Source organism: Cuculus canorus, chromosome 4 (genome assembly GCF_017976375.1).
Source record: "Cuculus canorus isolate bCucCan1 chromosome 4, bCucCan1.pri, whole genome shotgun sequence".
NCBI classification, from domain to species: Eukaryota; Metazoa; Chordata; class Aves; order Cuculiformes; family Cuculidae; genus Cuculus; species Cuculus canorus.
This window is the reverse complement of record NC_071404.1, coordinates 64,192,435-64,219,149: the sequence shown is the minus strand read 5'-3', so window position 1 is coordinate 64,219,149 and position 26,715 is coordinate 64,192,435. Positions and strand designations below refer to the sequence as shown.

Here is a 26,715-nt window from a genome sequence, read left to right as displayed (position 1 = left end):
TTACATTTTCCCTCCACATTTTATCTGTGTGGATCACTACTTACTTCTCTTGTAACACAACATGGAAAAAAAGAACATGTAGTGATGGAGCTTTTTGTTTGCACAGTGTTGACCAAATGCTAAGCAGCAAACAAGTGAATTTAATGGAATGATGACATGTCTTCATGCTAAGCTTCTTTCATTAAAGCCAAAAATGTTTTGTCTTTTTGTATACGTGGATAATTTAATGGTATGAACAGAAGAGCAAGCTGTATATAGAGACGCAACTTTGTGAGCAGCTTTGGGCAAGCCCTTCACCTTCTTATATCTTTCGTTTCTGTCATTATTTAAGCTATTGCTTCAAACTTGCTGACATGTATCTATAAAACATTTTACGAATGCTGAAACATCATAGAGAAGTGTTGTGTACCAGTCATTAGGTGAGCTTGTACCCACTGTTCTTTTTTTGTAGGCATTGTTTGAATTGTGTGGTAGTTGTAAACTTTTTTTTTTTTAATATCTTCTTCAAGTAAATTAGCTTCATACAGAGCCTGATGGGGGAATGTCCTGTATTCTCTTGCAGTCATGTTTTAGACATGTCGGTACGGAAGGCATGGCAGTATGAACTCGGGAAGCAGCTGTTCTGCCCTTGCCATGGAGATTATTCAAGTAGAAATTTTAAGTCTGCAGTTTGCCTTTTCTGAAGTTTATAGCATATCGTCATTCACTTTTTAATAGCAAATATCCATACGTGAAGAAGAACTTAGGTATGCCAACCTTGTTATAATGCTCTTTGTTATAATGCTCTTCGTATGAAATCCTCTTCAGATTTGTGAAGTTATTGCAAAGCTTGCTTCATTGAGAAGTTTTTGTCCTCATTGTGTCTTTTGTTTGTAGTTCTTTTAATTAAAAGTGTTTACAAGGAAGATGGCTTTGATACCTTCTTGAAAATGTTTAGCATTGTTACTGTTGATGCATTTAAAAATAAAGTGAGGAATTGAGATTTTGGTCAAGAAAAGTAGCAGTCTTATTTTGGGTGGAGCATGCAACTGGACCACATTAAGTTAAACCGGAAAGCTTTTGTCTCCCCCCAGTTTCTCTCTGGTACAGAGAAAATTTTCTCTGAATGGAACTTGACAGTGTTTGTAAGCAACACATAACAGAAACAAACAAGCAAAGCCACTGCTGAAACAAAAATATCTCTGCTGCCCCAAGAGCATCAAACGATTTTGTCAACAGTTATTTCAATTCCAATCATTTTATAAATAAAGCTTTCCGTACGTGCTTTTCTGTTCCTATTGTAATAGCTATGATTTACTTGCCTTTAGGATCTCAAAGGATTGTGAGCAGACGAAAGGGATCATATGCTTTTGATGTTTCAGATTTGAAATTATATCTTTGTAAACAGAATTTGTGTCTTTCAGTGTAAAGGGAGTTATCTTTTGAGAAAGGATGCTGCTGTTCATCATAGATTTTTTTTTTTCCTGGGGCCCTCTCCTTCAATTTCCCTTTTAAAGATGGAAAATTCCTGTATTTTAGTAGTGGCCAGAAGCTGATCTCATGTTTCACAAGGACATTATTGAATGGCCTTATTGGAACATTGCTTCCTGGACACTATTATTAGTGTAGTGGCTGAGAGAGATACGAGCAGCTGCCGAGTTTCGTTCCGAGTGCCTCCATGGGTGGGTTGGGGTGGCATTCCCAGAGTGACAAGCAGAGGTGCTGGAGGATGCCAGGAAGGAATTTTGCTTGGAAAATAGTTGACATCAGCTTAGCAGATTGTGCTTCTGTCTCTTCTCTCTCCATCTCCTTTCTGAGAGGTGTTAATATTGTGACTTTTTAGATTATTCCTACCATAGCCTGCCAGAGATTGCTGCCTCCCTCATCTCATTTAACGTCTTTAGCTGCCTGTTCTGGTGAAAATTTACAGAGGAAATTTATGTGAATGTTCTAATTTGAATATTGAAGAAGAGCAGGAAAGGTCTAATAATATACGTCTCAGCACGTGCAGGCATGCTCAGGGTTCCTAAGAGAATTTGAGATAGAGCTACTAAGACAGAATGAAAGCTGTATCAAGTCCTCTCTGAGGTATGTACCTCTAATCCCCTGCTAGGCTTTGGAAGAGGTATGGTTTACATTTTAAAAATAATTTTTCATTAGCTTCCATGCATCTGCCATTGCTCTTTCCTGCTCAGTAGTCATTTATCGAGCAGGAGTAACTTACTCAGAAAGCAAAAGCAGAACAGATGCTGTCTGGTGATGGCATTGCCACAGCCCACTGTTACAGTGGAAAGGGATCTCTGCCGGCAAGTTAATGACAAAACCAATAGGAATGTTTTTCCTAGGCTATTTTTTCCTTCTTTTTCTTCCCCCAGAGTAAACTGCCATCTCTCCGAGCTGTATCCCTCCCTTACAAGACCTTCAATGTTGCCAGTGTCAGTTAAATTTTTACTCACAGGATAACAAGTAGAGGGGAAAGCCAGGGCTTTTGTACCCCTAAAAACAGCTGATGGGATACATTATTGCCAATAATTATTAATGTCCCAGAAAAACAGTGCAACAGTTCTATTCTTAGGAGAGGTGTGGTAGGGTTTATTGCTTGTGGGGTTTTTTGGGGTTTGTTTTGTGTTTTTTTTTTTTTTTTTTAAGGGTTACTTGCTTATTCGCAGTTGTTTTACTTCCAGAAAGGGACCCATTATAGTGCTCTTCATCACTTTCAGTTCAACAGTTTTCTAACCGTTTCCAGGAAAAAAAAAAAAGTAAAAAAAATCCGTACTATATTGTACAACACTGTGTTATTGCTGTGATGGCTTTCATTTATTAAGCATTCTTGAGTGATTTTGCACATTTGTTTTCTTTTTCCCCTATGTTTTTTGTTTGCTTAAAGCTGTTGGATTTGCTTTCTGGCAGTCTTCACAAATTGTCATTTGATACTTTATGGACTACTGGTACTTTCTGAATCAAAGCCAGACAGGAGCCTTTTAGGGGTCTATGTACTAAAGGGAACTGAGAATTCCTTGGTGTGGGTAAACAGTATAATTTTCATTTGTTTTCTTAAGTTAGGATTTTTGTGAGGTGGTTTAGTGTTTTTGGAAGGGTGGGATACATAGTTATCATTTTAACTGGGTAATTAATGCTTTGGGGAGAATTGTAAGTTGTTGCTTTTCAATGCATACCCTCTGTTGTGTCTAAGTAAAATGAAGCATGGCTGTCTGGCAAGGACTAATCCTTCTGCATACTGTTAGGGATATGAAATAATGAACTTCCCTTCTACGTAAATTCCTGATTTACCCTATAATCACACAGTGAACAGCTTGGTGTGGTGGGCATTCTTGATAGCAAGAAGTTATTTATTTGGAGTTGCCACTCGAAAAACTCAGTAGAGGGATCTACGAGCAGGAAAAGTCATCAGAAAAATTAAAGATAAGTTTACTTACTTATGATCAGCCCAGTCACAACCCATGGTAGTAGTTCCCAGTCTATGTATTTGTAGTGTTGTTTTTTCTGTCATATAAAGTACGTACAATTTAAAGTGCATAAATATGGGCTTAGTCTTAAAAATAAACAAACAGACCTTTTAACCTACATAGCACTTAAGAAAAAATCTGAAGGGCGTAAAGCATAGGTTGGGCTGCTAGTTCTGTTTACAGATGGGTAAAGGGAGAGACCATGTGATTGGATAGGATTGCACTCAAGTCTTTATTGGAGGTGGAGTTAGTAATTAGGAGGTCTTGACATTTAACCTTATTACCCATGCATTAGAATATTCTGTTTTGTAGGACGGCTTGCAGAGATTAGGGTTGTATTGTAAATTGCATGACAGTTTCAGACTACCTATTCAGTTCCCTGAGCAGTAATCAGAACTGTTTTGGTGTAGGTACTTGCAAATTTGAAAAGAATGTGTTGGATTTTAAATGCTTGGTTATAGCATGCAGTCACATTGAATGTTCCAGTGAGGTGGTGACGGCATCTGCTCAATTCTTTGTAGTCATGGGAGTATGAAAGGTCTGGGACTCTAGATACCTTGATGCTCTGTTAGAATTGGGATGTGTGGGCTTCTCCTGGCTGGAAATGTACCCCAAATCCAGCTGTCAATTCAGAACTACATCTAGTCAGGCAATTATCTACAGACACTGTACTAGTTGTAGAACAGTGGCTTTGCCTTACCCAAACCTCACTTTGTGCCTTGCAGTCCTTGCCGGGTGATGGCACAGGTGTCTGTCCCAGCTCGTGCACATGCTAACCTTGCTGCTGGTGCTGGCAGTGGCTCCCCGACTTAGTTCTGCCTCCCTGCTCCTGCTTGTTTCAGTCTGCCTCAGGAGGAGGCATAGCCAGCTGTGCCCTTCCAAGTTCACTGCCAGCTTTGGCTCACTTTTCTCCTTTTCTATCTCAGTGACCCTACCAACTCAGTCTCTGTCCTAATAGACAGTTACTGAAACCAGTCCTAAATTTAGTCCTAAACTGTACCTTCTGGGACTCATACTTAGTCCTAATTTGGAGACTGCAGCCTTTAGCAGATAGAAGCCAAGAAAGTAAATTTTCCCTGCCGATGCTAACATCTCTCATCATCGGCCAAACCCCTGTTGAAGCCAGCAATGAATATTCCTGCTGACTGCTACCCAGCCCTAAAAGTAATTGAGTGAACTTTTGGATCCTTCTCTTTCTGTTTCTTGACAGTGGTAACTAATAACAAATAAAAGTGATCTGAAAACCCTGCAAGTGAATCCTGACTCAAGTGTTGCCCTAACACAAAACAGGTGTTTCTCACTGAACTGAAATCTAAATCCTACTTCTTTAGTTCCAGTGATTTTCATAGATTGCTTATGGACAAGTGTCTTGGAGAAGCACGAATCTTTGGAAAACAGGAGTGAAGGTTATAAACTGTGTGTTAAACCAATGTGTCTTTTATTCACAGTGGTGGGAAAGAAGGTGACCAAATGAGAATCAGAAGCAAGCTAGAGTTTCTCATGGGCAACAGTCATCAAGCTAGCTTAATTGTAAGTTGCCAACAGTCACAAAGTTTTTAATGCTAAGATAATTTGGTGTTAGTAGTATCACTTGCCTTATAAAGCACTTGCTTAATCTCTGTTACTAATGAGGAGAGGAGGATGGTTTTGCTCTGAGTTGACGTCAGACCATGACAAGAGGACTGCTTATGCAGAGGTTGCCATTTGCAGATGCCTGCTTTGGGATTTTGTCTCTGAATTGAGACAGATAGCTGGGGAAGGTTCTGCCGCTCCCCTCTTGCTAACCTTATATGAGAAAGAAAACATAAGCGATGAGTGGTTTTCCTCTCCTTTTGTATCTATGTAGCCAATAGCGTACAAACTATTTGTCCCATCTGTCTTGGTGGCACTTTGTTTAAAGTTTTAAATACAGAAGTAGTAGATAATGATTTTATGTGTCTTCTACTAAGAGAAAAAAAATTCTGTGGGGAACACACTGTTCATTTGATCATACTGTAATTAGGAAATCATGCTGTATTTCCTGTCTTCAGTTCTATATGATCTATGGAACCGTGAGCGTTGTTCAAAACTTAGCTTACTACCCTTGTCCGGAGTTCCCAAGCTGGTCTTTGGTATGTTTTACTTTGTTTTGATATAGATTACTGTGATATAGAAATAGGAGTGATCAGCTTGTGGTACTCAGGTTTGGTTTTAATTTGCTGCTCTAAATAAATCTGAGATCAAATCACTTGTTTTAAAAAGAATGGGCTATACTGAAGAAAAGCCATAAAATTGTGCTGTGGATTTTTGCTGGAGGACCAGAGAGGTCTTTGCGAAGGAGTGAATCTGACCTTCTTTTTGTTTTTCTAAAGGTTTCTTTCCCTTCAGACTTTTGTCTCTGACATCCTAGTGCACCTCTTCTTTCTCTTGCACCACCCCAGAGTTGTACAGTACTTCTGTCAGCATTGTTATGGTCAATAACATGTGTTGGTACAAGTTACACTTCTGTCTTCAAGTGTTCCTCTGAAAAAGTAAAGATGGGGAAAGGAACAAATATTTGAGATGTACTGGGCTGGGGCTTGCATTCATCAGATGCACATTTGCATTCTGGGCCTTGCACGTGCTAGGTGCAAAACTGATGGTAGAAGGTAGAAAAACCCTTCCAGAGGAAAACCTAGTGATGGTTTGCAGTGCTGTGCCTGGGGTTAGATGTAGTCTGCTGCTGCCAATGCCAACTTCCAAGTCCCTGGTTGATAGAACTTGTGTATGGGCCAGAGCCTATCCGTGAAAGACTCGATCCCATGCTGAAGGTTTCTGTGCAAGGTGCAGGCACTGGAACTCCCTCCCCCTTCTACACTTTTTTTTCCCATCCTCATTCAGGACTTCTCTCTGTGGTTTAGTGACACAATTAACTTGGTTGTGATGGTAGTTTGTATGCTTAAATGGCTTTCACGCTGTATACATTTGAATTTTAGTGTTACCATGCTATTAGTATGTTTGTTGTCATTAGTACGGATTGGTTTGCTCTTAGACCCTGGTTGTAGGAGTGTCTCATGCAACCTGAACACGACTAAGGCTAGCAGAGCTGTCCTTCCCAGAGTTTGCTTTTGTGTCCTTGCAGAACATTTACTTTCTGTGTCTGCTCTGCCTCTTCTCCTGAGAGATGTAACTGTCATTTCTATTTCAACAATTATTTGTATATTCTCTTCTTTCTGAAGCAAAAGAGTTGAAGTATAAATTATAGCAGAACTTTTATTGTAAGGTCTCTTGGGAAAGGGGATATTGTTCTTTCCAGTCTTGCACATATGAGGCTGCAGTATGTATCCACTGTGCTGGACTCTTGAATTAATCAGATCTGCTGGTATGCTTCCCCTTGAATAATTATGCCTCATAGTCTTAAGTTAGAGGCTTATGCTTGAAGCATTGACTGAACATTTAATCCCTTTGGATATTTCAGCCTGAAAACCGTGGTAATATTAGTAATGTGATCCTATGAGAGCCTGCTGGTGTTTGCATATGTGCTTATGTGTTGTATCCTGATATTTCTGTACTCCTCGTCCATGACAGGAAACGAAGGGAAGTAAAATTTACTAATCAGTCCTATACTTTCTTTAATATGTTGTCCTTTCCTAGAAGGGGTTATTTGAATTGCAGGATTTAAAGTTGAGGGCAGAATAGCCTGAGGCACTCCTTGTCTAGCAGAGAAACCTTCACAACTGGTGCAATTAAAACCAGTATCATTTTTGTAATCGTCATCATTTAGAAAGATAATCTTATACATTTTATTGTGAACACGATGAGCAGTATGAGCAGATGAGCAGAACAGAGTCACTGAATTTCTGATGGTGCTGTTAGAGGCTTGCTAGCCAGCAATTATGTTTTGTGGAGTAATTTATGTAGAAAGAATGTCAGCAAATCTACCCAGCTGAGCTGGGTGAGATTTGTTTTACGCTGTGGCCTCCACGAGGACTTTGGCAAGCGTACCTTTTTTGAATAATGTGAAAGACCTTGTCAAGCTGTTTCTGATAATTAGACCTGACAGAGCTAATACCTGAAATACAGGCAGGACAGTCATGTGGCCAGATCACAGCTTGTCAGCAGTGAATGTGTTTGTGTTGAGTTGCCTGTGTTGTTTTTGAGAGGCAGTATTGCATAAAGAACATCTATAAAAATTTGGTTGATACTTTGTCCATTCTATTCTGAAATAAAAGAATACAGTTCCTCTATGCCAAACTGTTATTTCTGTATTTAATTAGAGTAAAACAGTATTCCTTTTTTGATAAGGAGATCAATAGCTGTGCAGACATTGTCAGGTACTGCAAACAGGTTGATTTTGAATATCTGAGAGTCACAGGAAGTGCCTATCTTGTCAGTCTGTCCTAGTTTGGAGGGAATTCAGGCACAGGAACATTTAAACATGTATCTTTTTTTATTTACTGTTGACCTGCAATGTTTCCCCTCTTTTTTATTTTTGATGGAATATAAGGTACACTTTGATAAAGTGTATTAGGGGCTGCTGTTGCTTTCCGTAATGGCAAGGGAAGCAGTTTAGAAAAAGAGAGCAACTAAAACCTAAGTGTGCAGAAGTGTCCCCATGCTTGATATGTGAAACTGAAGATAACATAACCAAGATAATTTAACAATCGTGTTAGATAAAGGACTCCACTAGCAACCTGAGATTTCTACTGGCATCATTTCTGCACAAGGAATATACAACTTCCAGATGCTGGCTTTTAAGTTTAAGAAAAAGCACAAAGAATTACTTTCCCTTATTGCCTTCCTATGTTATGTACATAAAAGTTTTCTCATTTATAGTAAGAAATGAAAATACATTTAGCTTGCTAATAAATGAAAGAGAGATGCTTTAAAGAAATTCAGATGGAAATTATTCACATTATAAGCAAATTCCTAAGAGAGAGGCTGGGAAGGATAAGTACATTATGCAATCTGGAGTAAAGAGTCTTTTCTTCTTTCCTTTAAAAGATCTTTGCGTGGTTGCGTGTTGTTGCTTTCTAGCTTTAAGACTTTTTTTTTTCTCTGATAGTGGGAAATTAGAAGTCTTTGTTCATTACTGTGGCAAGAAGGCTAAAGGGATACAGTCAGAAAGAGTTGGGGCTGCTTTCAACAAAATGTGGCCATTTGTTCAATTGTCTTCATGATTCTTTCCTGTGCTCTTTAATTTGGTTCACTGTGTGGTTTTTCTTTCCTAGTCCCCACCCCATCCCTGCGCCCAAGTTTACAATTCAAGGAAAGAAGGGATTGGGATGGTCTTTGGCATTTTTCTGAATTACACATTCCTGCAGGTAGCAGGACTTGCACAAATTCAGCAGAATAGCTTTGCCTATTACTGTTTTGCTTGGAGCCGCAGAGTGGATTATGAAATTCCTTCAGTGGAGTAAAACTTCAAATACAGAAAACACAAAGAAAAAAATTGTGTTGAGCTTGTGACTTGCGTTATATGTAGTTTCCTTTTTTCCCTTTGGTATTTCCAATTTTCCCAAACTCTTTCAAGCTGTGGATGCAAGGAGAGCTTGAGTGTCTGTGACTGAAACCCCTTTGAAAACACAAAGAATGCCAAACAAAAGCTAGGTTTGCAGCTGTCTTAAGCAACTTTGATCCGATAACCTGGCTCTCTCACACCTTATTCGTTATACAAATCTGGCTGCTAGGTTGCTTCAGTGCAGTGCTGCGCTATGAGCAGATAGAGCTTCTTTTGGTCCAGCGATAGGGGGTTAGTTGAGCTTCACTGAAGAAGTGTTAGTTCTGGTTTGTTGAGTCATCAAACCCGTTGCTGTTTAAAATAAATAGAAGATAAACTGGAACAAATGTTTGCATCTTATTCTGTTTGGTCTGTTTGGCTGTATTGCAGCATATTATTTAAGTTGCATCACAGGAATTGGTACTGTGATTTCCGCCCCCAAGTGTATCTTTAGCTCTTTTGTTTTTATCTTTTGTTGTCTTTTTATTTCTGAGTTCTGTGATTTTGTCAGACTTTTTAAGAAGAAAACGTATAAATCAAACTCATTAGGGAAAGGAAGATTTTACTAGTATGTAAATGCTAGGTACTGAAATGAAGAAAAGATCCATGAGAGAATTAGTGCTATAAAAATGCTAGAATATTATTTATACAGTGTCAACACATTTTTCCTGAAGGGAGCTGGCTATCCTAGAAAGTGCTGTAACGTCTTTTGGTTTTGTCAGTTCATATCTAATCTGTGCCCTACGAGTATGAAAAGAGTGAGCAGAATGGGAAGCATATTGCCCCACACCTCGTGAAATTTCCCTCCCCTCAATTAGATGAGTTGTATCAGTACTGCAGAAGAGGATACCGACATTTGTAGAAGTTCCGTACGTAGTTTAACTGCCAAAGAGGATATAGTGAAATGGTGACATGGCATAGTATGCTCGAGTGGAAATTGTGACAACTTCTTTCTCTAATTAAAGGCTAATATGCTGGAGGAATTTCAGGTGCAACTATCAATAAATTAAACTATTTCCAGTTTTCGTGAGTCTTAAGCTACTAAAATAAGCCCTGTAATTGCTTACTTCTAAAAGTTTCTAATAAATATTGACTTACTAATCTCACATATTTGCACTGTGAGTGTGATTGATGAGCGTCCCTTCACAGCATGATGAAGAATTTGGCAGCTGGAGGACTAAACATCTGCTTAGTTGCTTGTGATCTAGGTCAGATATGTATCTGTTGATCTGAATAATAAACCCCAAAATTGTTGGCAGTTGCCACACAGTAGATCATGACTGTAAATTACAGCTTGGCGCATTTACCTAACGTTATGTAGAGGTGAATGTAGAGTTACAACATCATCCATTTTTGTTCTGTTGTACTTTTAGAAAGAACTTCTAAACAAGATTCTTTAAAAATGTTTTTGCCAAATACTGCCAGGAAATGAAACAGAACTATAGACGAAGACACTTGTCTTAATATGAGATTATAATATGTTTGGTTCATTTGACATTTAAAATCATAGAATCATTTTGATTGGAAAAGACCTTTAGGATCATCAAGTCCAAATGTAAACTTAACACTGCCAACTCCCCCACTAAACCTTATCCCTAAACAACACATCTACATATCTTTTAAATACCTAGGAATGGAACAAAGAGTATGTGTGTAGTTGAAGCTACTCCTTCTTTAACCATGCTGTATTGAGTCATCAAGTTTAAGATTTATAGTGGCTATCCATTTCTTATAATGGAAGATCTGATTAAATATTTGTTACAGTGGTGCCTACAGGTTGCATTGTGAGTATTCCAGTGCCTATAGACTGATTTGCCTGAAAAGATAGGTCCCTCTGTCCTGAAAGTGCTATTTTTTTATAGTATAGATGGCTTTTTTACAGGTTTTGTGATTTTGTATATATATTTCCTTGAAAAATAACTAATGCTCTGTTTAATGTATAAACAATGGTATTTCTACTGACTGTTTTAAAACCCAGGTATTTAAGATTCATAGGTGTACTTTAGTGAAGTAGTTGTATGCTGTTTCATTACCAGCTTTGTGAACTGAATAACTGAGTGTGTTATTTAGCAATATCTTTTAGGCTGCTGATACCCTAGAGGCTGAGGTACCTTCCTGTGCGATAGCTGGGACACCATGTGAGTCAGTGACAAAGTCTGTACAGGGGCTGATTTAAAACGAAGTCTCTTGAGTACACAAAGCCAGCTTTCCTAATTAATAGAATCATAGAATCGTAGAATGGTTTGAGTCGGAATCGACCTTAAAGATCATCTAGTTCCAACCCCCCTGCCATGGGCAGGGACACCTCCTACAAATGCAGTATATTTATTTATATTTTAAAGCACAATTTATGCCAAGGTACATGAGTACTGAGAGACCTGCATTGCTTTAATTTTTTAAAGTTTTCCCAGGGCATTTCAATATCTCTGAATAAGTGGTCCTGCTCCTTCAAATTTCCTGCCTAGCCACAGCTGGTTTGAGTTTGAGGTGCTTGAACTGTGATGCACATAGGGAAGCGAGGCAGGTAGTTCGCTGCTAGGATCCAGCTGAGGCACCTTTGGGATGTGCAGCATGCAGATACCACTTTGATTTGGGAAGAAGCTGTGGCCCAGTGCTGTGACAAGGTTGTGGCCAGCCAAGGGATTCTCAGCCGTTCAGCGTGTGCACAGGACACTGCTGTGCATGGCATTTGCCAGCTGCTGAGCTGCTATAAATCATGTCATCAGAGTCATCCTTTGTCTGTGTCTTGCTGTGGATTCATGACTTAGCTTTAACCAGCAGCAGGTTAGGCTTGCTTCATGTTTGAATCCAGTTTTCCCTGCAAGGCCACTGCATGAGTTTGCCTTTTCATTTTTTAAAAAGACTGCAGCTTGCTTCCTCTGTGTGCGCAGTGTATCCTTCTCAGGAGTCCTTTTCCCATGAGTACAGGATCTGCACAAGCCCAGGAATGGCTGTTTGCATCTTGTTCCCATGTTTAGTTGTAAAGTTACATTTGCGTGTGGAGGAAGTATCAGAAACGGAGCTAGTGCTGCACATGGATTTCGCTATGTTTGTTGAAGGTGTTATTTTGCTTAAATTGCCAACTGGCTGTTTCTAATACACACTCTTTCTTGGAAAATAAATTCTGTTGGTGTTATGTGTATATGCTTTATGTCCTAAAATAGCATTTCAGTTCTGTTTGTGTTGAAAAAAAGAATTTTTTTTTTCTTTTTTTAAATCTCCTAACGTTACTAGCAGGAGATGCCTTATGAAATATTGGTTAAGGCTGCTGGATAACGGCTTTTCTGCATGTATTTCTGCCAATTATATCCTTTGAGAAGCACATTTTGTGTTTCAAACTGCTCTTTTTTTTTTGTTTGCACTAAATGTACTATCATGTTTTCCATCATCTGCTTTTTGAAATACATGGTGAACTGGAGCAGACAGGATTTCTTTCTCTGTGTGGTCTTTTCCCCAGCCCACATACTCAGTGGTCACATGTATAGAGGTTATCATCCTGGTTTGAACTTTGCTTTGGCTTTTGTATGTGTTAAATGCTCCAGGATCAACAAGACAGCAGTTAATGAAAGTACAGGTCATCAGTGTTTAGTTTTGAAGTGGAAACTGGCTGTGTGAGAGGAGATGTATTTCATGTTGCTTTATAATACGGAAGCAAGGTAGCTGGCTGGACTTCTGTGTGCTGCTCTTCAGGGCTGCTAGCGTGCTTTCGTCTGAATGAATTCATGGAGAAACCAGGGGGCTACATGGTCTTTAATGTTTTTTGGTTCAATTGTGGTTCACAATGCTGTTCAGAGCAACATATAGGTGCAGTATCTCTCCAAGTGCCGTAGGAGTGCTTCTCCTCATACTTAGACTGTGGTTAGGTGTCATCTTCCAGTGTCATTAAAATAAAATAAAATAAAATAAAATGTTTCAGTTCTATAGCCCACAGGCACTTTGGGCTGTATGCTTCCGACTGAAATGTAGTGCTGTGATAGTGCCACAAAGTGTAACCAGTATACACAAAACAAAATCGTAGAGTACATAATGAAGCACAGAGGTTACAGAATTGAGAAAGTGAGATTACCAAATGTTCTATGATTGTCTCTTTTGAACTATGCATTGATGATTTTGCTTTGAATCATAATGGTCTGCTTTAAATGTGTATATAATAAATAGATTACCCTATCCAGCAATACATTTTAATATGATTAAAACTAGCCATCTGTATTTGGAGTCAGAAAGATACTCTCCAAATTTGTGCCTCTGTCCTGCCTTCATTTTTCTTTTTTCTTCCCTGTTCCCCTTGTATTAATTTCAACACTTCCTCAGGTAGTCAAAACAGATGGGACTCTTCTTCTGTTCGGTGAGAGGCTCTGGTCCTGACTCTGCCTTTGTTGATAATTAAAAAAATGCTTGTAGATGTGTAAGCTAGAAGATTCCAACAACGTATCTGTGTCTTAGCTATGCATCTTACTTATTGCTGATATAGCTGCAAATATCCTGACTTGGGTGGAATGAAATTGGAGGGAAAAAACAAAAACCCCAACAAAACAATTTGCAGTTGGTTTTCGTTGTAGGTCTCTTGCTTCTGGAGAATTGAAGTTGCATGGCTAGTATGGAGAGTTTTATTATTGACCAGCAAAGGTCCTTGATACCTGTTCCGTAAGTGACATGCATTAATATTTTCTCATCTTGCTACCAGTCAACACAAATAAGAACAAAGGTAAATAAGAGTCAGCAAGTCTCTGTAGATCGAAGGTTGTTGAATATCTCCTAGTTGGACACTCCTGCTTTTGAAGCAGCATTACGAAACATCTCTGTCATGAGGTAAAATGAAGTGGCAGTTACAGGTACAGGTCTGTGCATACTATTTTTTTCCCCATGGAATTTGTACCATATGCAATTACTCACCCCCACCTAGATTTGTTTTGGCTGGTGTCAGCCCTGAAAATTTCTCGTGGACCTTGGCCTTTTGGATAGAAAGAGAGAGGAGTTTATAATTTTATGGTGTCTCAGTGAACCACTGCAGCTGGGGAATCACAAGCATATGGAAGGCATGCAGCTCTAGAGCTTTATCAAAAGGGTAAGTCCTGATCGAAAGGGCCAATTCAAAAGTAAAGCAGCCTTAGTTCCTGAAGCTAATCATCATTAAAGGATTAATGTCTTTGTTACGTAGCTTCTGACTGATCCTGCCTGAGACTTTCGTGCCAGCATAGCCTTCATCTGTGCAGTGACAAACAATACTGCCACCATACTGTAATTTTTTAAAGATGCGGGAAGCCTTGAATCATCACGATAATGGTAAGACCAAGCACAAACCTGCTGTGGCTATACTAGTGCCCTGGCCTGTGCTGCTGAGCCTCACTGAGCTGCTTCAGCTGCCTCTTATATCCCTCCGCGGCATCTGGAAGGTGCTGCTTATATGACTGCTTTCCCATCCAGCAAGAAGACGTTCTCTTTTGCTGACCTGCAAACTTGACCCAGCAAAGTGTCTGAGAAAAAGAGAGGTGTTGTATGTGAACAGTCTGTGAATCAGGCAAAGTGCCGTGGTCTGTAACACTTGGTACTGTTCCATACTGGACATAGTCAAAACAGCCTAGAACTTGAACCAAGTGGTTTTCATTGACTTGTGTTTGTAGATTGTGTTCTTGTATTGTGTCTTGTTCTTTTAAGTCATGGAAAAGTGCCACTTTAAATGGGCAGAGTAGAAAGTGGTAATTTGAGTAATGACTGTAGAGTGCAATGCTGCTTAAGAATGGAATTTATTTTGGAATATCACAGCCGATATGTTAAAATGATGGTCCTTTTCCCCTGCTTCAGGAGTAACTTTAGTATAAAACCTGGACTTGAGAAGAAGCATTAGTAAATGAAGGAAGAAATGCATTGAGGAACTTTTAGTGTAGGAATTATTTTTTTTTATCCTTAATTTTTCAGTTATAACTGGGACTAGAAGATGAGATTAGCAAGGAATTTTAAAGCAAATGTGTTAGCTGGCCATGAGATCTTTCACATATCTTGCAGCTTTCTGCAGCATTCATAAAGAACTTTTATTTGTGAGGAGCAGGAGAAGAATCAAGAAACTAGAAACTGCCACCTTGTCCTAAATTTTTATTTCAGATTTTATTTCTTAAGGGGATTTAAGCATGCTTGACCATTGAATGCATCTGTTATTCATTCATCCTAATGTGAAAATGTTGCGTTAGATGTTGTGACCCAGTACGGTAGTCGCTAATGCTGATGTGGTGCCTCAGGTTGTTCACTGCAGCCCTGAGGACAAGCTACAACCACCTCTGTCTTTGAAGTCGGCTAACTGTTTACGGACGCCTATTTGTTAGAAATTTTTCTGATTTACTTTGTTAGGTATAGGTTGGAAGCTCCTGCTTCCTACAGAAATCAACAAATGTCTTTTCCAGCTGTCCCTGACAAAAGCATTTACTGAACACTTTAGGGTTTCCAGTTACCTTGCTCTTTTATTTCATAGAGTCATAGAATGACTAGGTTGGAAGGGACCCTTTGGGTCATCAAGTCCAACCATTCCTAACACTCCCTAAACCATACCCCTCAGCACTTTGTCCACCTGTCCCTTAAACACCTCCAGGGAAGGTGACTCAATCCCCTCCCTGGGCAGCCTCTGCCAGTGCCCAATGAGCCTTTCGGTGAAAAATTTTTTCCGGATGTCAAGCCTGAACCTCCCCTGGTGGAGCTTGAGGCCGTGTGTGGTAAGTTGAATGAGGCTAGCTCTTTGTTTTACAGACTTTTTACTGTCTTTCATGGTTTTTTTTTAATGGATGTTTTACTGATAGTGTAGTCCCCCAACCATAAATCAGCAGTGCAGCTAAAGTGAGGTAGAAAACTGTGATTGCTGACCCTTCCTTGCTGTGAATTATCTGAAATAATGTTTGAGCAAATGGAAGCGTACTTGGTTTGTCTTGATAGACTTTTCTCTTTCATCAGAGAAGTACTGCTAGCTTTTCAAAAACTTGCTGTGCGATACCTGCGTCACAATATTCTATGAATTGTGTTTGGTATTTAAATACACGCATGTGGAGCGTGCATGCTCCTGAAAATGCTGTTGTTGAAGAACTGAACTTGATGTGGCAGAGCATCCATGTTATTGCTGTGTAACAACAATGCGTAGATGTTCGCAGGGCTTGGAGTTATTGTCATAAAGGTGATGCTCCAGACACACAAAGTAAACTGTTCCCAAAGCTAAAAAATGCTCTTCATCGATTTCTTTTTTTCCAGTTAGCCATTTGAAACTGCCTGTGAGAAATTCTAGCAGAACTTTAAGAACAGGCTTTATCAGTTGAAAACTTGAGTCTGCTGTGAATTGTGGCTGGATCAAGGAGACTGCATTGGTTTGCCTGTGGGTCTTCAGGGGAAAGACTGGACTTTTCAAGTATGTTAATAGGTGTTTATCTTGCCTTAAGAAGATCAGCTAAGAAACATTTGCAGAATCTCCTAGCTGGTGGATTTTGCTTTTTTATGTTTTGTTGTTTTACTTTTGGTTTTCAGTGTAGTAAAATATTTCATCTGTGACATGGAGAAAGCATAGTGGGATGTCCAACCAGAGTAGCTGTCTGTGTAGTTGTACATACAATGCATGTCTTCAATGTGTGCATTTAAAATGTGGGTGTTTAGATTACAGTGACACTTGGAAAGCCAGAGTGAGAATAAATCCCTACGTTATATTCTGCATTCTAAGTGGTCACCTTGATAGTTGGTGTCTGCTGAATAAGTTTGGGCATAGTTATGGTGAGACAGGACACCAAAACCTGAGGGAACACTTTTGTGCCTGGTCTTATAGTTGCTGTTTCTTGAGCTACAGAACTCGTTCAAGTAGTTCTAGTAATGCTTTCTTTTGGGTTTTATGTTTTTGAGGGAGGAGAGGAAGAGAACACCACTATTATAGTTCTCTTGGACAAGAAATGTGTTTTCCATTGGAAATGTAACTTTCCATAGTACATCTTTTTTAATACTGTGTTAGGTACCTAAATGAGAGGGGAAATAGTGTAGTTGAACCTTGTGCTGTCGTGTGACTTGTCTTAGCTGAGTAATCACTATGCTGGCGGTCAGTCTGTCTCTTGTGCTCTTGCTTTCACCTTATGACTTATAATATATGGAAAGTCTGTGCCTCTCTCATGTTAGCTTGAGTTGTAGGTTTTCCTTTTCCCTTGAGTGTTGGAAGGAAGAAGCTACTGAGGGAGCCAGATTGAAAGGCCTGCTTTAGGGAAATAGATATCCTACATGGTCCAATAACTCTGCCACTCCCTTATCTGTTGAAATGTGGGATTAGTTTTATTACCCAGGTTAATTTTAGGGTGTTCTTCACTGCTTGAATGACTCTTGTGTCACAGTTAATCTGTGTGTTTTGATAAGAAACTTTGATAAGCATTTGTTAAAGGTTTTGGTTTTGCAGCTATCAACATAATATAAAAGTTATGAGGAACGAAGGAATATTGCATTAGGACAGACAGGTTTGTTTTCTTGACTTAAAAGTCAAAGAGAAAGCAGAAGTCTTAAAACCAAAAATCCCTCCATCACCAGGATCAGGTTCTTTTTAATGTTTGTGAGTAGCTGTGAAGCAACATCAACCAGTCTTCCATATGAACTTCTTCATGTTTTCAGGAATATGCATCCTGATCTGCCTCTGTGACCGTTCTCATCACTTGTGCTAATTAGAGAGCTTTAAAGGAGGAGAAAGGGGTTTCTTCTGCCATCTAGGGTAATTCCTATTTTATTTTAAATTATATTCTCTTATCTATTTTTTTTTCTTGAGAGAAAGTACTAAGAATAGAGGAAAAAAAATCTATCTCCCAAAAATAGAGAGGCTGCAAATTGTTAGAGAAGTATGGAATGTCCCAGCATGAGTGTTGTGATTCAAGTCTCTGAATCTTTTGCCTTAAAAACATTGCTTTGCTAGGTTAGGGTTTTCTGCTGTGCCTTCCTTTTACACAGAAAATACCATTATCCTACTGCTGTCTTACAGAGATTCTGTATGTGGTCAGTTTATTCTACTAATCCATTTTTCCTCTAGAAGCTTCAGAATCTGTGACTCAAAGTGCCTTTGCTTTCAAGAGAAGTTTTTTTTTTTTTAATTTAAAAAAAAAAAAGACCAATGTGCATATTTTTCTGTAACAACCTATGATTTTTTTTTCTTTGCAGGGATGAGTGGTTTCTGTGTAGCAGTCTTGTCGCCTGCGTTTCTGTTTCAAAAGATGCAGGCTAGTCACTTAAAAGTCTCTTTATTTGACTCCTCCAGTCTCTGATTGAGTATTTAAGCACCATCTCTTTAGTGGGATCCACAGAAAAGTAATTGTTTAAATCTGATGATTATTTTTAAGACAGCTTACTAAAAGAGCCTCTTTCGCTGAAATGCCTGCCAAACAAGTTGCTTGCTTGTTGATTTTGTACTTAAAAAATGCATAAACTGAGGTCAACTGCGTGGCAGTTGCGTAAGTTGATGATTGTAACTGGTAGTATCTTCTGGGTTGGTTTTTTTTTTTGGTGACGTATAGGGGTCAGAGGGTGGAACCGGCAAGAGGACAACTATTTCATCTTCCCTGTCAGCCTGGTGAAATGTAGACCTAGTCAGGCAATTGTGCTCCATAGCTGTCAGGCTTTCACATTTGGTGCCTTTTTTCCCCAAATTTTTGTTTTGTTTGCTGTCAGGGGTTGTTTGTTAATTACTTTACTTTCTTCCATCATCCTGGTTGTTTTCTGCTTGCTTCCAAGCTTGCTGCATGAGTAATCTGATTTAAAAGGCATGCACATTTTAAGTCTTGTGAGCAGCCAGGACAGTTTGTACCAGCTAGTGCTAAAGGTTGAGCCGTAAAGCCGGTACAGCTGGAGTGCAGAACGATAGACATGATAGACGTGCCATGTTCATCCTCCAGTGTCAAGCTGAGTAATTAATATATTCTGCCGCTGAATATTCAGTGGTCTGCCTGCCGTCAGACCACCCTTTTGCTGCCTGTACTGTCTGAGCCCAGTTGGGTAATAGTTTCTGTGAGTTTTCCTGAGATGCCAGAGAGGAGGAATTGTGAATTCTGCTGGTTTTCATCTCCAAGCTTCATATAATGCTGCCACGTTAAATATTTTAGTAGTATAACACTGCAATGTACGTTCAGCATGTTACTTTTGTTTCCTTGATAACCAGAATATTTTATGTATTTATATATATTTATATATTTTATTACATTTCCTCGATAATCAGAATAAATGTTGCATTTGAAGTACTAAAGCATATACTCCTAGCTATGTGCAGTACAGTAGCCGTAATCTCTTCATATATAATTTCAGCATAAGGTTTCAAGTGATGAGTTTTAGTAAATGAAGTATTATTTTTTACTTCATACCTCTCCAGAGCAAATCCAGTCTCCATGGGACTGAGAATTTGGAGGAAAGGAGTAGATAACTTTAGTCTATAAATTCTTAAGTGTGATAGGACCTGGAGTAGCTGCTTGTACGTCCCTTTCAGGCAAAATGCTGCAATGTTACAGTTATGCTCCCTCTTCTAAATGGTAGCAGCTGTTTTCCTCCTGCTCCCTATTTCCCCAGCAGCTGTGGCATCAGTTTGTTCACTGCTCTGAGTGGCACAGCGGCTCAGGAACTGTAACTGGGTGGGTGACGTGCTGCCATGATTCTCTTTCTATGCTGGTTTAAAGAAACAGCACAATATATGTGTGGTGAAGTCTTATGGGAGGGCACCGAATGCCCTTTCCTTTCATCGGGATGTGAGATGCTAAGGCTTTGTGCTGGATACCAAGTGGAGCTGGAGGTGATATTTCTTGGCAGAGCCCATCTCCCTCGTAAGCCACAGCAGTAAAGGGGCTTGTTCTGCACTGCTGAGGTTGTCATGGTAGGAAGTGTTGATGGCTAGTCTGCTAATTCACTGCTAATTCACGGCACTGTTTTGGGTTCAAGAGTTTTTCAGTTGTCAAACCTGAAGGTCTGTCTTCTGGCTATCAAGAATAACCCTTAAGTGTCTTGTGGTTTTGACTTGCTTTCTAACTAGCATATCTCTTAGGAGATTTGTTGGTAGTGCTCTTGCATGATCCTGTTGCAAGATAACTATCACAGAAGTGTGGCGTACCTTCTTTTTTATTTGAAGCTGATTTTAAGTTGTTTGATTTTTCTCTCCATAGGGCAATTCCATATATGTAGGTGTACATGCTGTATGTAACTCCCCTCCTGTGTTGCACAGACCCAGTATGTTCACTGGTGAAAGCTGAAGCATTTCCTTCAGATTGTTGTGTAATTTGTCATGCCTTAGTTGTGTTGTAGTCATTTCAGGCAACATCCTTGAAATTTGTGGTTCTTCTGTTGTTCATATAACACTGTGCCCAGATGGCCAAGAAGGCCAACAGCATCCTGGCTTGTATCGGCTGTAGTGTGGCCAGCAGGACTAGGGAAGTGCTTGTCCTGCTGTACTCGGGAGCATCTGAAGTGCTGTGAAATACTCTTGGGCTGCTTGTTACAAGAAGGACATTGAGTTCTAGCATGTCCAGAGAAGGGCAATGAAACTGGTGAAGGGTGTGGAGCACAAGTCTTAGAAGGAGCAGCTGAAGGAACCAAGGTTGTTTGCTCTGGGGAAGAGAAGGCTGAGGGGAGACCTTATTGCTCTCCATAGCTGCCTGAAAGGAGGTTGTAGCAAGGCCGGTGTTGGTCTCTTCTCCTGAGTAAGGAGTGAAAGAATGAGAGGAAATGGCCTCAAGTTGTGCCGGGGGGTGGGGGGAAATGTGTGTGGCGCTTAGAATGGGTATCGGGAAAAATTTCTTCACTTGAAAGGGTTGTCCAGCACTGGAACAGGCTGCCCAGGGAAGAGTTTGAGTTGCTATCCTTGGAGGTATTTAAAGCACATGTAGGTATGGCACTTAGGAACGTGGTTTAGTGGTGGAGTTGGCAGTGTTAGGTTTGTGGTCGGACTTAGTGATTTTAAAGGTTTTTTCCAACCAAAATGATTCCATGATTCTATAACATAGATTGTCACTGTCCCAACAGCTCCACAATTGAGCTACTAGGCTAGAATTGATTTTTTTTCTTTTTTTTTTTTTTTATTTTGCCTTGTTTTAGAGAAGGGAACCCATGCTTAGATTTCTATTTTACAACATTTGTTATCAGTTATAGATCAGCTTTAGTCTTCTGCTCCCTTTTTGTCCCCACTTCTCACCCACCCTAACATATGCAGTTAGAGTTCTGAGTATGCTGAATATGCCTGGGCTACCAAGGCAGAGTTGTGGATCCTTTGGCTGATGCCTTAAGTAGGGACAGTACTTGAATATAAGCTGTTGTTAATGGATTCAGGGAAGATGGGCAAAGCAAAAATCAGTATTTCCCGTTTTATAAAGTTCTTCAAAGGTTAGTGTTGCCTCATCCCCAGAAGTTGTAGTAGAAACTTAACATATCCAAATGTTTTATAAAATAACTTTCCCTTTGGAAATGAAGTTTGAATGAAGTACTGAACTTCTGTATTGCTATTCTGTTACAGAAAGTGCTTTTTGTATCATCAAAGTAGTGAGAATAGTCACAGTGTAGGATATATAAAGAGTCTCTAAGAGAGGTTAGAATCTTAGAATGGTTGGGTTGGAAGGGACTTTAAAGCTCATGCAGGCATGGGGCATCCGTAACTTCTCTGGGCAACCTCTTCCAGTGCCTCACCACCCTCACAGGAAAAAATTTCTTCTTCATACCTAATCTAAATCTCCCCTCTTTCAGCTTAGAACTGTTACCCCTCATCCTATTGCTACACTTCCTGATAAGAAGAGTTGTGAATACCTTCATGGTATTGCTCAATTTATGCAAGAAACTGCTTTATCCTCTCTCTTGTGAGGATACCTTATATCAGAAATGCAGAGCACATGGTAATACAGCTGAAACAGAGTTCTGTAGGCTGGTACTTGCCCTGTAAGATTATACACATTGTGCTTATTTAGAAACAAAACCAGCTTGACTTTCCTCTGAAACTGAGATAGTAAATTTAAGCTAATTCTTGTATCAAATCATAAGGTATGTAAGTAATCTTTTACTCTGTTATATTCTGTATTTTGTCTTTTGTTTGAAAATGGTATGAAATGTCAAAGTTGCATTGGAAGACAAAACAAATGGCGTTGTTTCCTGTTTTTAAGTTATGTTAGCATAGTTGGGTAGGATTGCAAGATGCTTCTTTCATGCTTTGTGCTTCTCATGGGGATGTGGTGGTTGCTCTTGGCTATCCTAAATTGCTGTTGCTCAACTGTTTTGTTTTGATTTGATTTTTTTTTTAAATTTTTGTTTTGATTTGATTTTTTTTCAATTTTTGTTTTGATTTTTGATCATTTAGTGATCTTTGATTTAGGAGCCAGTCACCACTGGTATCCATATTGGAAACTCATTTAGGTAAAGTTCTGATATCCTAGAGCGTTGAGTCTTTCACATGCTTTTGTGTCAATAAATTTAAGGTCAAAGTATTTTTCCTGATCAGAGTTAGTAAGTTTGACAGTGCATCTCTTTTACACACGTGGTAATATCCTATGATTTATTCCTTGGCCTCTTGTAAAATTTCTAATCTGAAACTGACAGAAGCATTTTGGGATTTCTGTGCATATGGAGTTCAAATATTGCACAAATATCCAGACCAGAGATGAGTAAAGTGTCACTTTTCACATATACCATACTACATAGTTGAGCTCTGTTAGCAGTTATTGGTGGCAGGAGCAATAACTTTATCCTTCTGCCCAGGAAAATAAATTGCAGTAATTGGAGAAGCTGGCAGGTGAAGTTGATGCTGGAGCATCAGGGTGTGAGAAACACTTATTCACTGGTAAAATATTGAAAAGGACAAAGTCTCCGAAGCAAAGGCAATAATAATTTTATTTTACAATTCAACGCTGAATTGGATGCTCTTCTAAAAAAGGCATCCTATCTTACAAAAGCAGCAGGTATAAAGACTCGTTTTAGACAAAGGACTGTGTAAGTCCTCAAAGAATCTTTATTTTTTTAGGTTATCCAACCATGTCTGGAGACTTCCTTCAGGTTATCTGCTGACCTAAAACAGTTATATATTACAAGACAACTAAGCATATCAATAAATTCTTGCAACTGTAAGGAAGTGTTTATTCTCTCAGGTTATTTAACCATGTCTGGAGATGGTCTGCATAGTATCTCTTGATACAAGACAGATTTATATGACAAGATAATTAAACATACAAACCAGTTGCAGCAAAACTTATCAATTAATTCTCCCAGTGGCTTCCCTGTTGTTTTAAAGCAACAACTTTAAAAGAGCAACAGTGAGAGCAGTGACGGGAGAGTGAGGGACTCATCCTTTACTTCCACGTTTCATGTATTTCTGTGCTTTCTGCTGTTGTTCTCGATTTAAAGGTATCCTGCATTCAGTATAAGGATGTGGACACGTTCTATGGTGTGTGTACAGGGGTTTGGTCTGACCTTATTAGAAGCTTCAGGTTTGATATGGTTTAGTTAGGTGCAGCTCATGTGAGAGCTGTTACAAAAACTTCCTTTTGACACACACTGTTGGGATTTTAGTTATAAAGCATTACTATTTGACACCTTTCCAGAAGTGTGTGTAGTAAAACTTGTTTTTCATTTGGGCATCGTTTAGTGACCCATTGCTGTGCTGTCCAGTGGTTTTTCTGGAAGCTATTTATGATGTAAGTATGGACTGCCCTCTGCACCACAGTTGCTGCCAGCTGTTTTCTCTGTCAAAACTTGGATTAATTTCACTTCTGTGTCTAACTACAGCAAAGTTATTCTTGAACTCTTCCCTCTGTGAGGGCCTGTTGTGGTTATCCCATCTTGCTTAATGCTGAAGATTCACCCTGGCTTGTCTACAGTGCACAAAAAATCTATAACTCTTTAAAATTATTTAATGTAAATCTTGTCGGAATTCCTATCCTCTTAGTTTTGATTTTTGATTTTTAAGGTTTATTGTGTAGAAATGTGCTAAATTGTCAAGTATTTTCCAAAATGCACTCATATTCCCACCTTTTATTAAATAAGTAAACAAATAAGTAAATAAATAGCCAAGTGCTCAACCTTTGGGTTATGACTTGTTGAATTATAGATCTCAGCTGCTCATTTGATTCCTCACTGCTTTTTTTTCTATGCCATCTCCTACAGGATCCTTTTGCACTTGGGAAAATAAATCTGTACTGTGTAAGGTCTTACTCAGCCTACTGGAAGAATTTTGCTTTACTTTCATGACTCCTGAGCAGAGGAACTGGTGAAAACGTAACTTGAATTTCTGAACCTTTTATGGTCTTGCTGATGACAGAGTATTTGGTAGCTATTTCCTATAAGGCTCTAAGTTATACGTGTGCAGGTGTGCTGAGTGCATGTTTGGACATGTTTTGTTATGGAGCAATTGCAGCATCTTGCAAGTTTGATCTCCTTGTGGGTTTTTGTCTACACATGCAAATGTACAGACAGGCAGCAATTCCGTACAAGTGACAATGTTTTGAGATCTCTGCCATTTTGAAGAGTGAAAGCGTAGTGAATATTTTTTTCTGCAAAGGTTTTCACATTTAATGTTGACATTTCTGCAGACTTGATATGAAGCTTCATAAAACATTTCAAACCGTTAGTTGAACAGCATGTGCTTTTAAAGATGATAAAAATACTTGCTCTAGTCATTCATTAGGGAGGTGGCTACCAGCTTTCCTTGTGTTTTGGCTGCCAACTTCCCATTATGGAGTTGTCTTCTAGCTTCTTGTGAAAAGCACTAACACATGTATTTTTTGCAGATGACTGGAACTAAAGCAGGCAGAGTGCTCTGTCTGGAAAAAGGCCTTTATTGCATGAGATACTGTTCAGGATTTATTTAGCTACAAACTGTGAGGAAAGGTTGGTAGTTGTTTCTTTTTTTTTCCTCCTGCCTTGCTTTGCTGCTATGGAAGAAAAAAGATCTTGCTGAAACTATTTATTGGAGGTGAGCTCTTAGAGATGATATTAATGCTCAACGGCAGCAGATGCAGCATATAAAAAAACTACAAGCTGGCGTGTTTGCTGTGAACTTCCCATCCCAGGCTGAGCTGTGCTTCCCCTCCAGCTTTCTCAATCACATCAAGTTTCGTTTGCATGCGTGCTTTCTAGGACAATAGACTTCAAATAATGAAGTTTGTCCTGTCTCTGGGAAGAGGAAAGTCTCTGTGCCATGGTTATAGGGTCATGTCCTCCTGCAGTGTTGGTTTAACAACTTTACCTGACTGCCATGAATGAATTTTGATGACTGAAGAAATTAGGTAGATGTGTCCTGTTTAGTTATTTGGATTTTGATAAGTACAGTGCTCTGCATACAGAGACTATTTAATTTAAAGTGACCTATGAGGACTTAATACTTCATTTTCCATATTCAGAGTATATATTTTTTTATGTGGGATTGCCCCCAACCTGAAAACTCCTTTATAAATTGAATAACATAATGACAAAATTGAGTTTCTACCCAACAGTGAATTGGTCTTTTCTTTAGCAATCAAAGTAGTAATTCAACACAATATATTCTGTTTTATGTAAACATCATAGTTATTGTGTGGGAAATGTCTGGGAAAGAAATCAACACTCTGGAATTAAAACTTGCAGAATGCCGATGTTGGATGAGTATCTGTACAATAAACTTTTTTTTTTTTTTTAAACTTTAACTACTTAATTACTTTTTACAAAAGTTCCCAGTTGAGGAGAATGTTTTCAGTTATCTAGCACAATTTTACTCCTTAAGCAGTATGGTCTTCTGATTTACTTGCTAGTGAACACTCCTGCTTGTTTGCAAATTGTCCTTGATAGATCAATAAGTTCATTTAAGGTGTAAAAGGCGTGTGAAACAGGATCATCAGCATCCTAAAAAATAACTATGAGTTAAAAAACAATTAATAAATGCAGGAGGGCCTTAAAAATCTGTGGTGTTTGACAAGAATTAGGGTTGTTCCGTTTAGTGGACAGACTTGTCTGATAAAAGGCTAAAGTGAGTGTTACATTTCTACTAGAAAATTCACTACCAGAACTGTAATCTTACCTTCTGAATTCATCTATCTTTACATTAATAATAGTAAAATCCTGATCTCTGAAAAAGAGTGTTCTCGTCTCATGTTTTCTAATTCAGTCACTTCTGGAAGGCATTCCCCAGGTCTGTGCTGATTGCAGAGCTGAAGGTATTGCAGAAAGTGTTATCAGTGAAAGCTGTGATGGTACAGCTGTTTTGGTGTTATGGATTCAGGCTGTTACTTTTGGACCAATGCAAAGTTTTCTTTTGGGAACAGATTATATACATAGCATGGTGTCTGTCTTGCTACCATTTGGTGCAGTATGACATAGGGAAAACTTTGCAGAAAATCCTGAAATGCTAGATGTTTTTTTCTTTGGAAACTGCATGAATTCGACAGAATTCTTTCATAATTTTCTGCGTGGCAAATTTGTTTTTCTTAGTTCTTGCTTTCTAATGTACTCTTACTTTTGGTCTATTTTGTTGTCAGAGACATGGAGGATCAGGAACATGGATCCCTTTGGATCCCTTTGGATCCATGGAACATGGAAGGCAAACTATCTTTGTGGTACTCCATAGTCATTTCCATCACAGTTGCCTGACCCTTCAGCAGAGTCTTTAGGATAGAGGTCTTGCATCAAGTCGATCGCAGGAATATATCTCCACCCCTGAAGCAGTGAATTTATTGTCAGGGTTGTAGCTTGTTTTTTTCTTTCATGAATTGTAACTTACATTGTGTTCCTGAAGAACGGAACTGAAATATTTTGTCACCATCTGAGCTGGCAGAGAGGAGCATTTTTTTTTTTTCTAAGAGCTCCTGGAGATGATCTAGGAGAACCTTAGTCTCCGCAGAG

At 39.1% G+C, this 26,715-nt stretch overlaps 1 protein-coding gene across 2 annotated transcripts in view; it reads left to right on the top strand.

The window, feature by feature from the left end:
• The window catches only part of ARHGAP10 (Rho GTPase activating protein 10), a 149,083-nt gene that overhangs the window by 11,040 nt on the left and 111,328 nt on the right, over positions 1–26,715 (top strand). Inside the window, exon 1 of one of the 2 annotated variants that reach the window (XM_054064845.1) lies at positions 14,142–14,187. The exons of the other annotated variant lie outside the window; for it this stretch is intronic. Coding sequence (XP_053920820.1) covers positions 14,157–14,187 — 31 coding nt within the window. The 5' untranslated portion in view covers positions 14,142–14,156. Of the gene's footprint in view, positions 1–14,141; positions 14,188–26,715 lie in introns of those variants that run through there. 2 annotated transcript variants of the gene reach the window in all.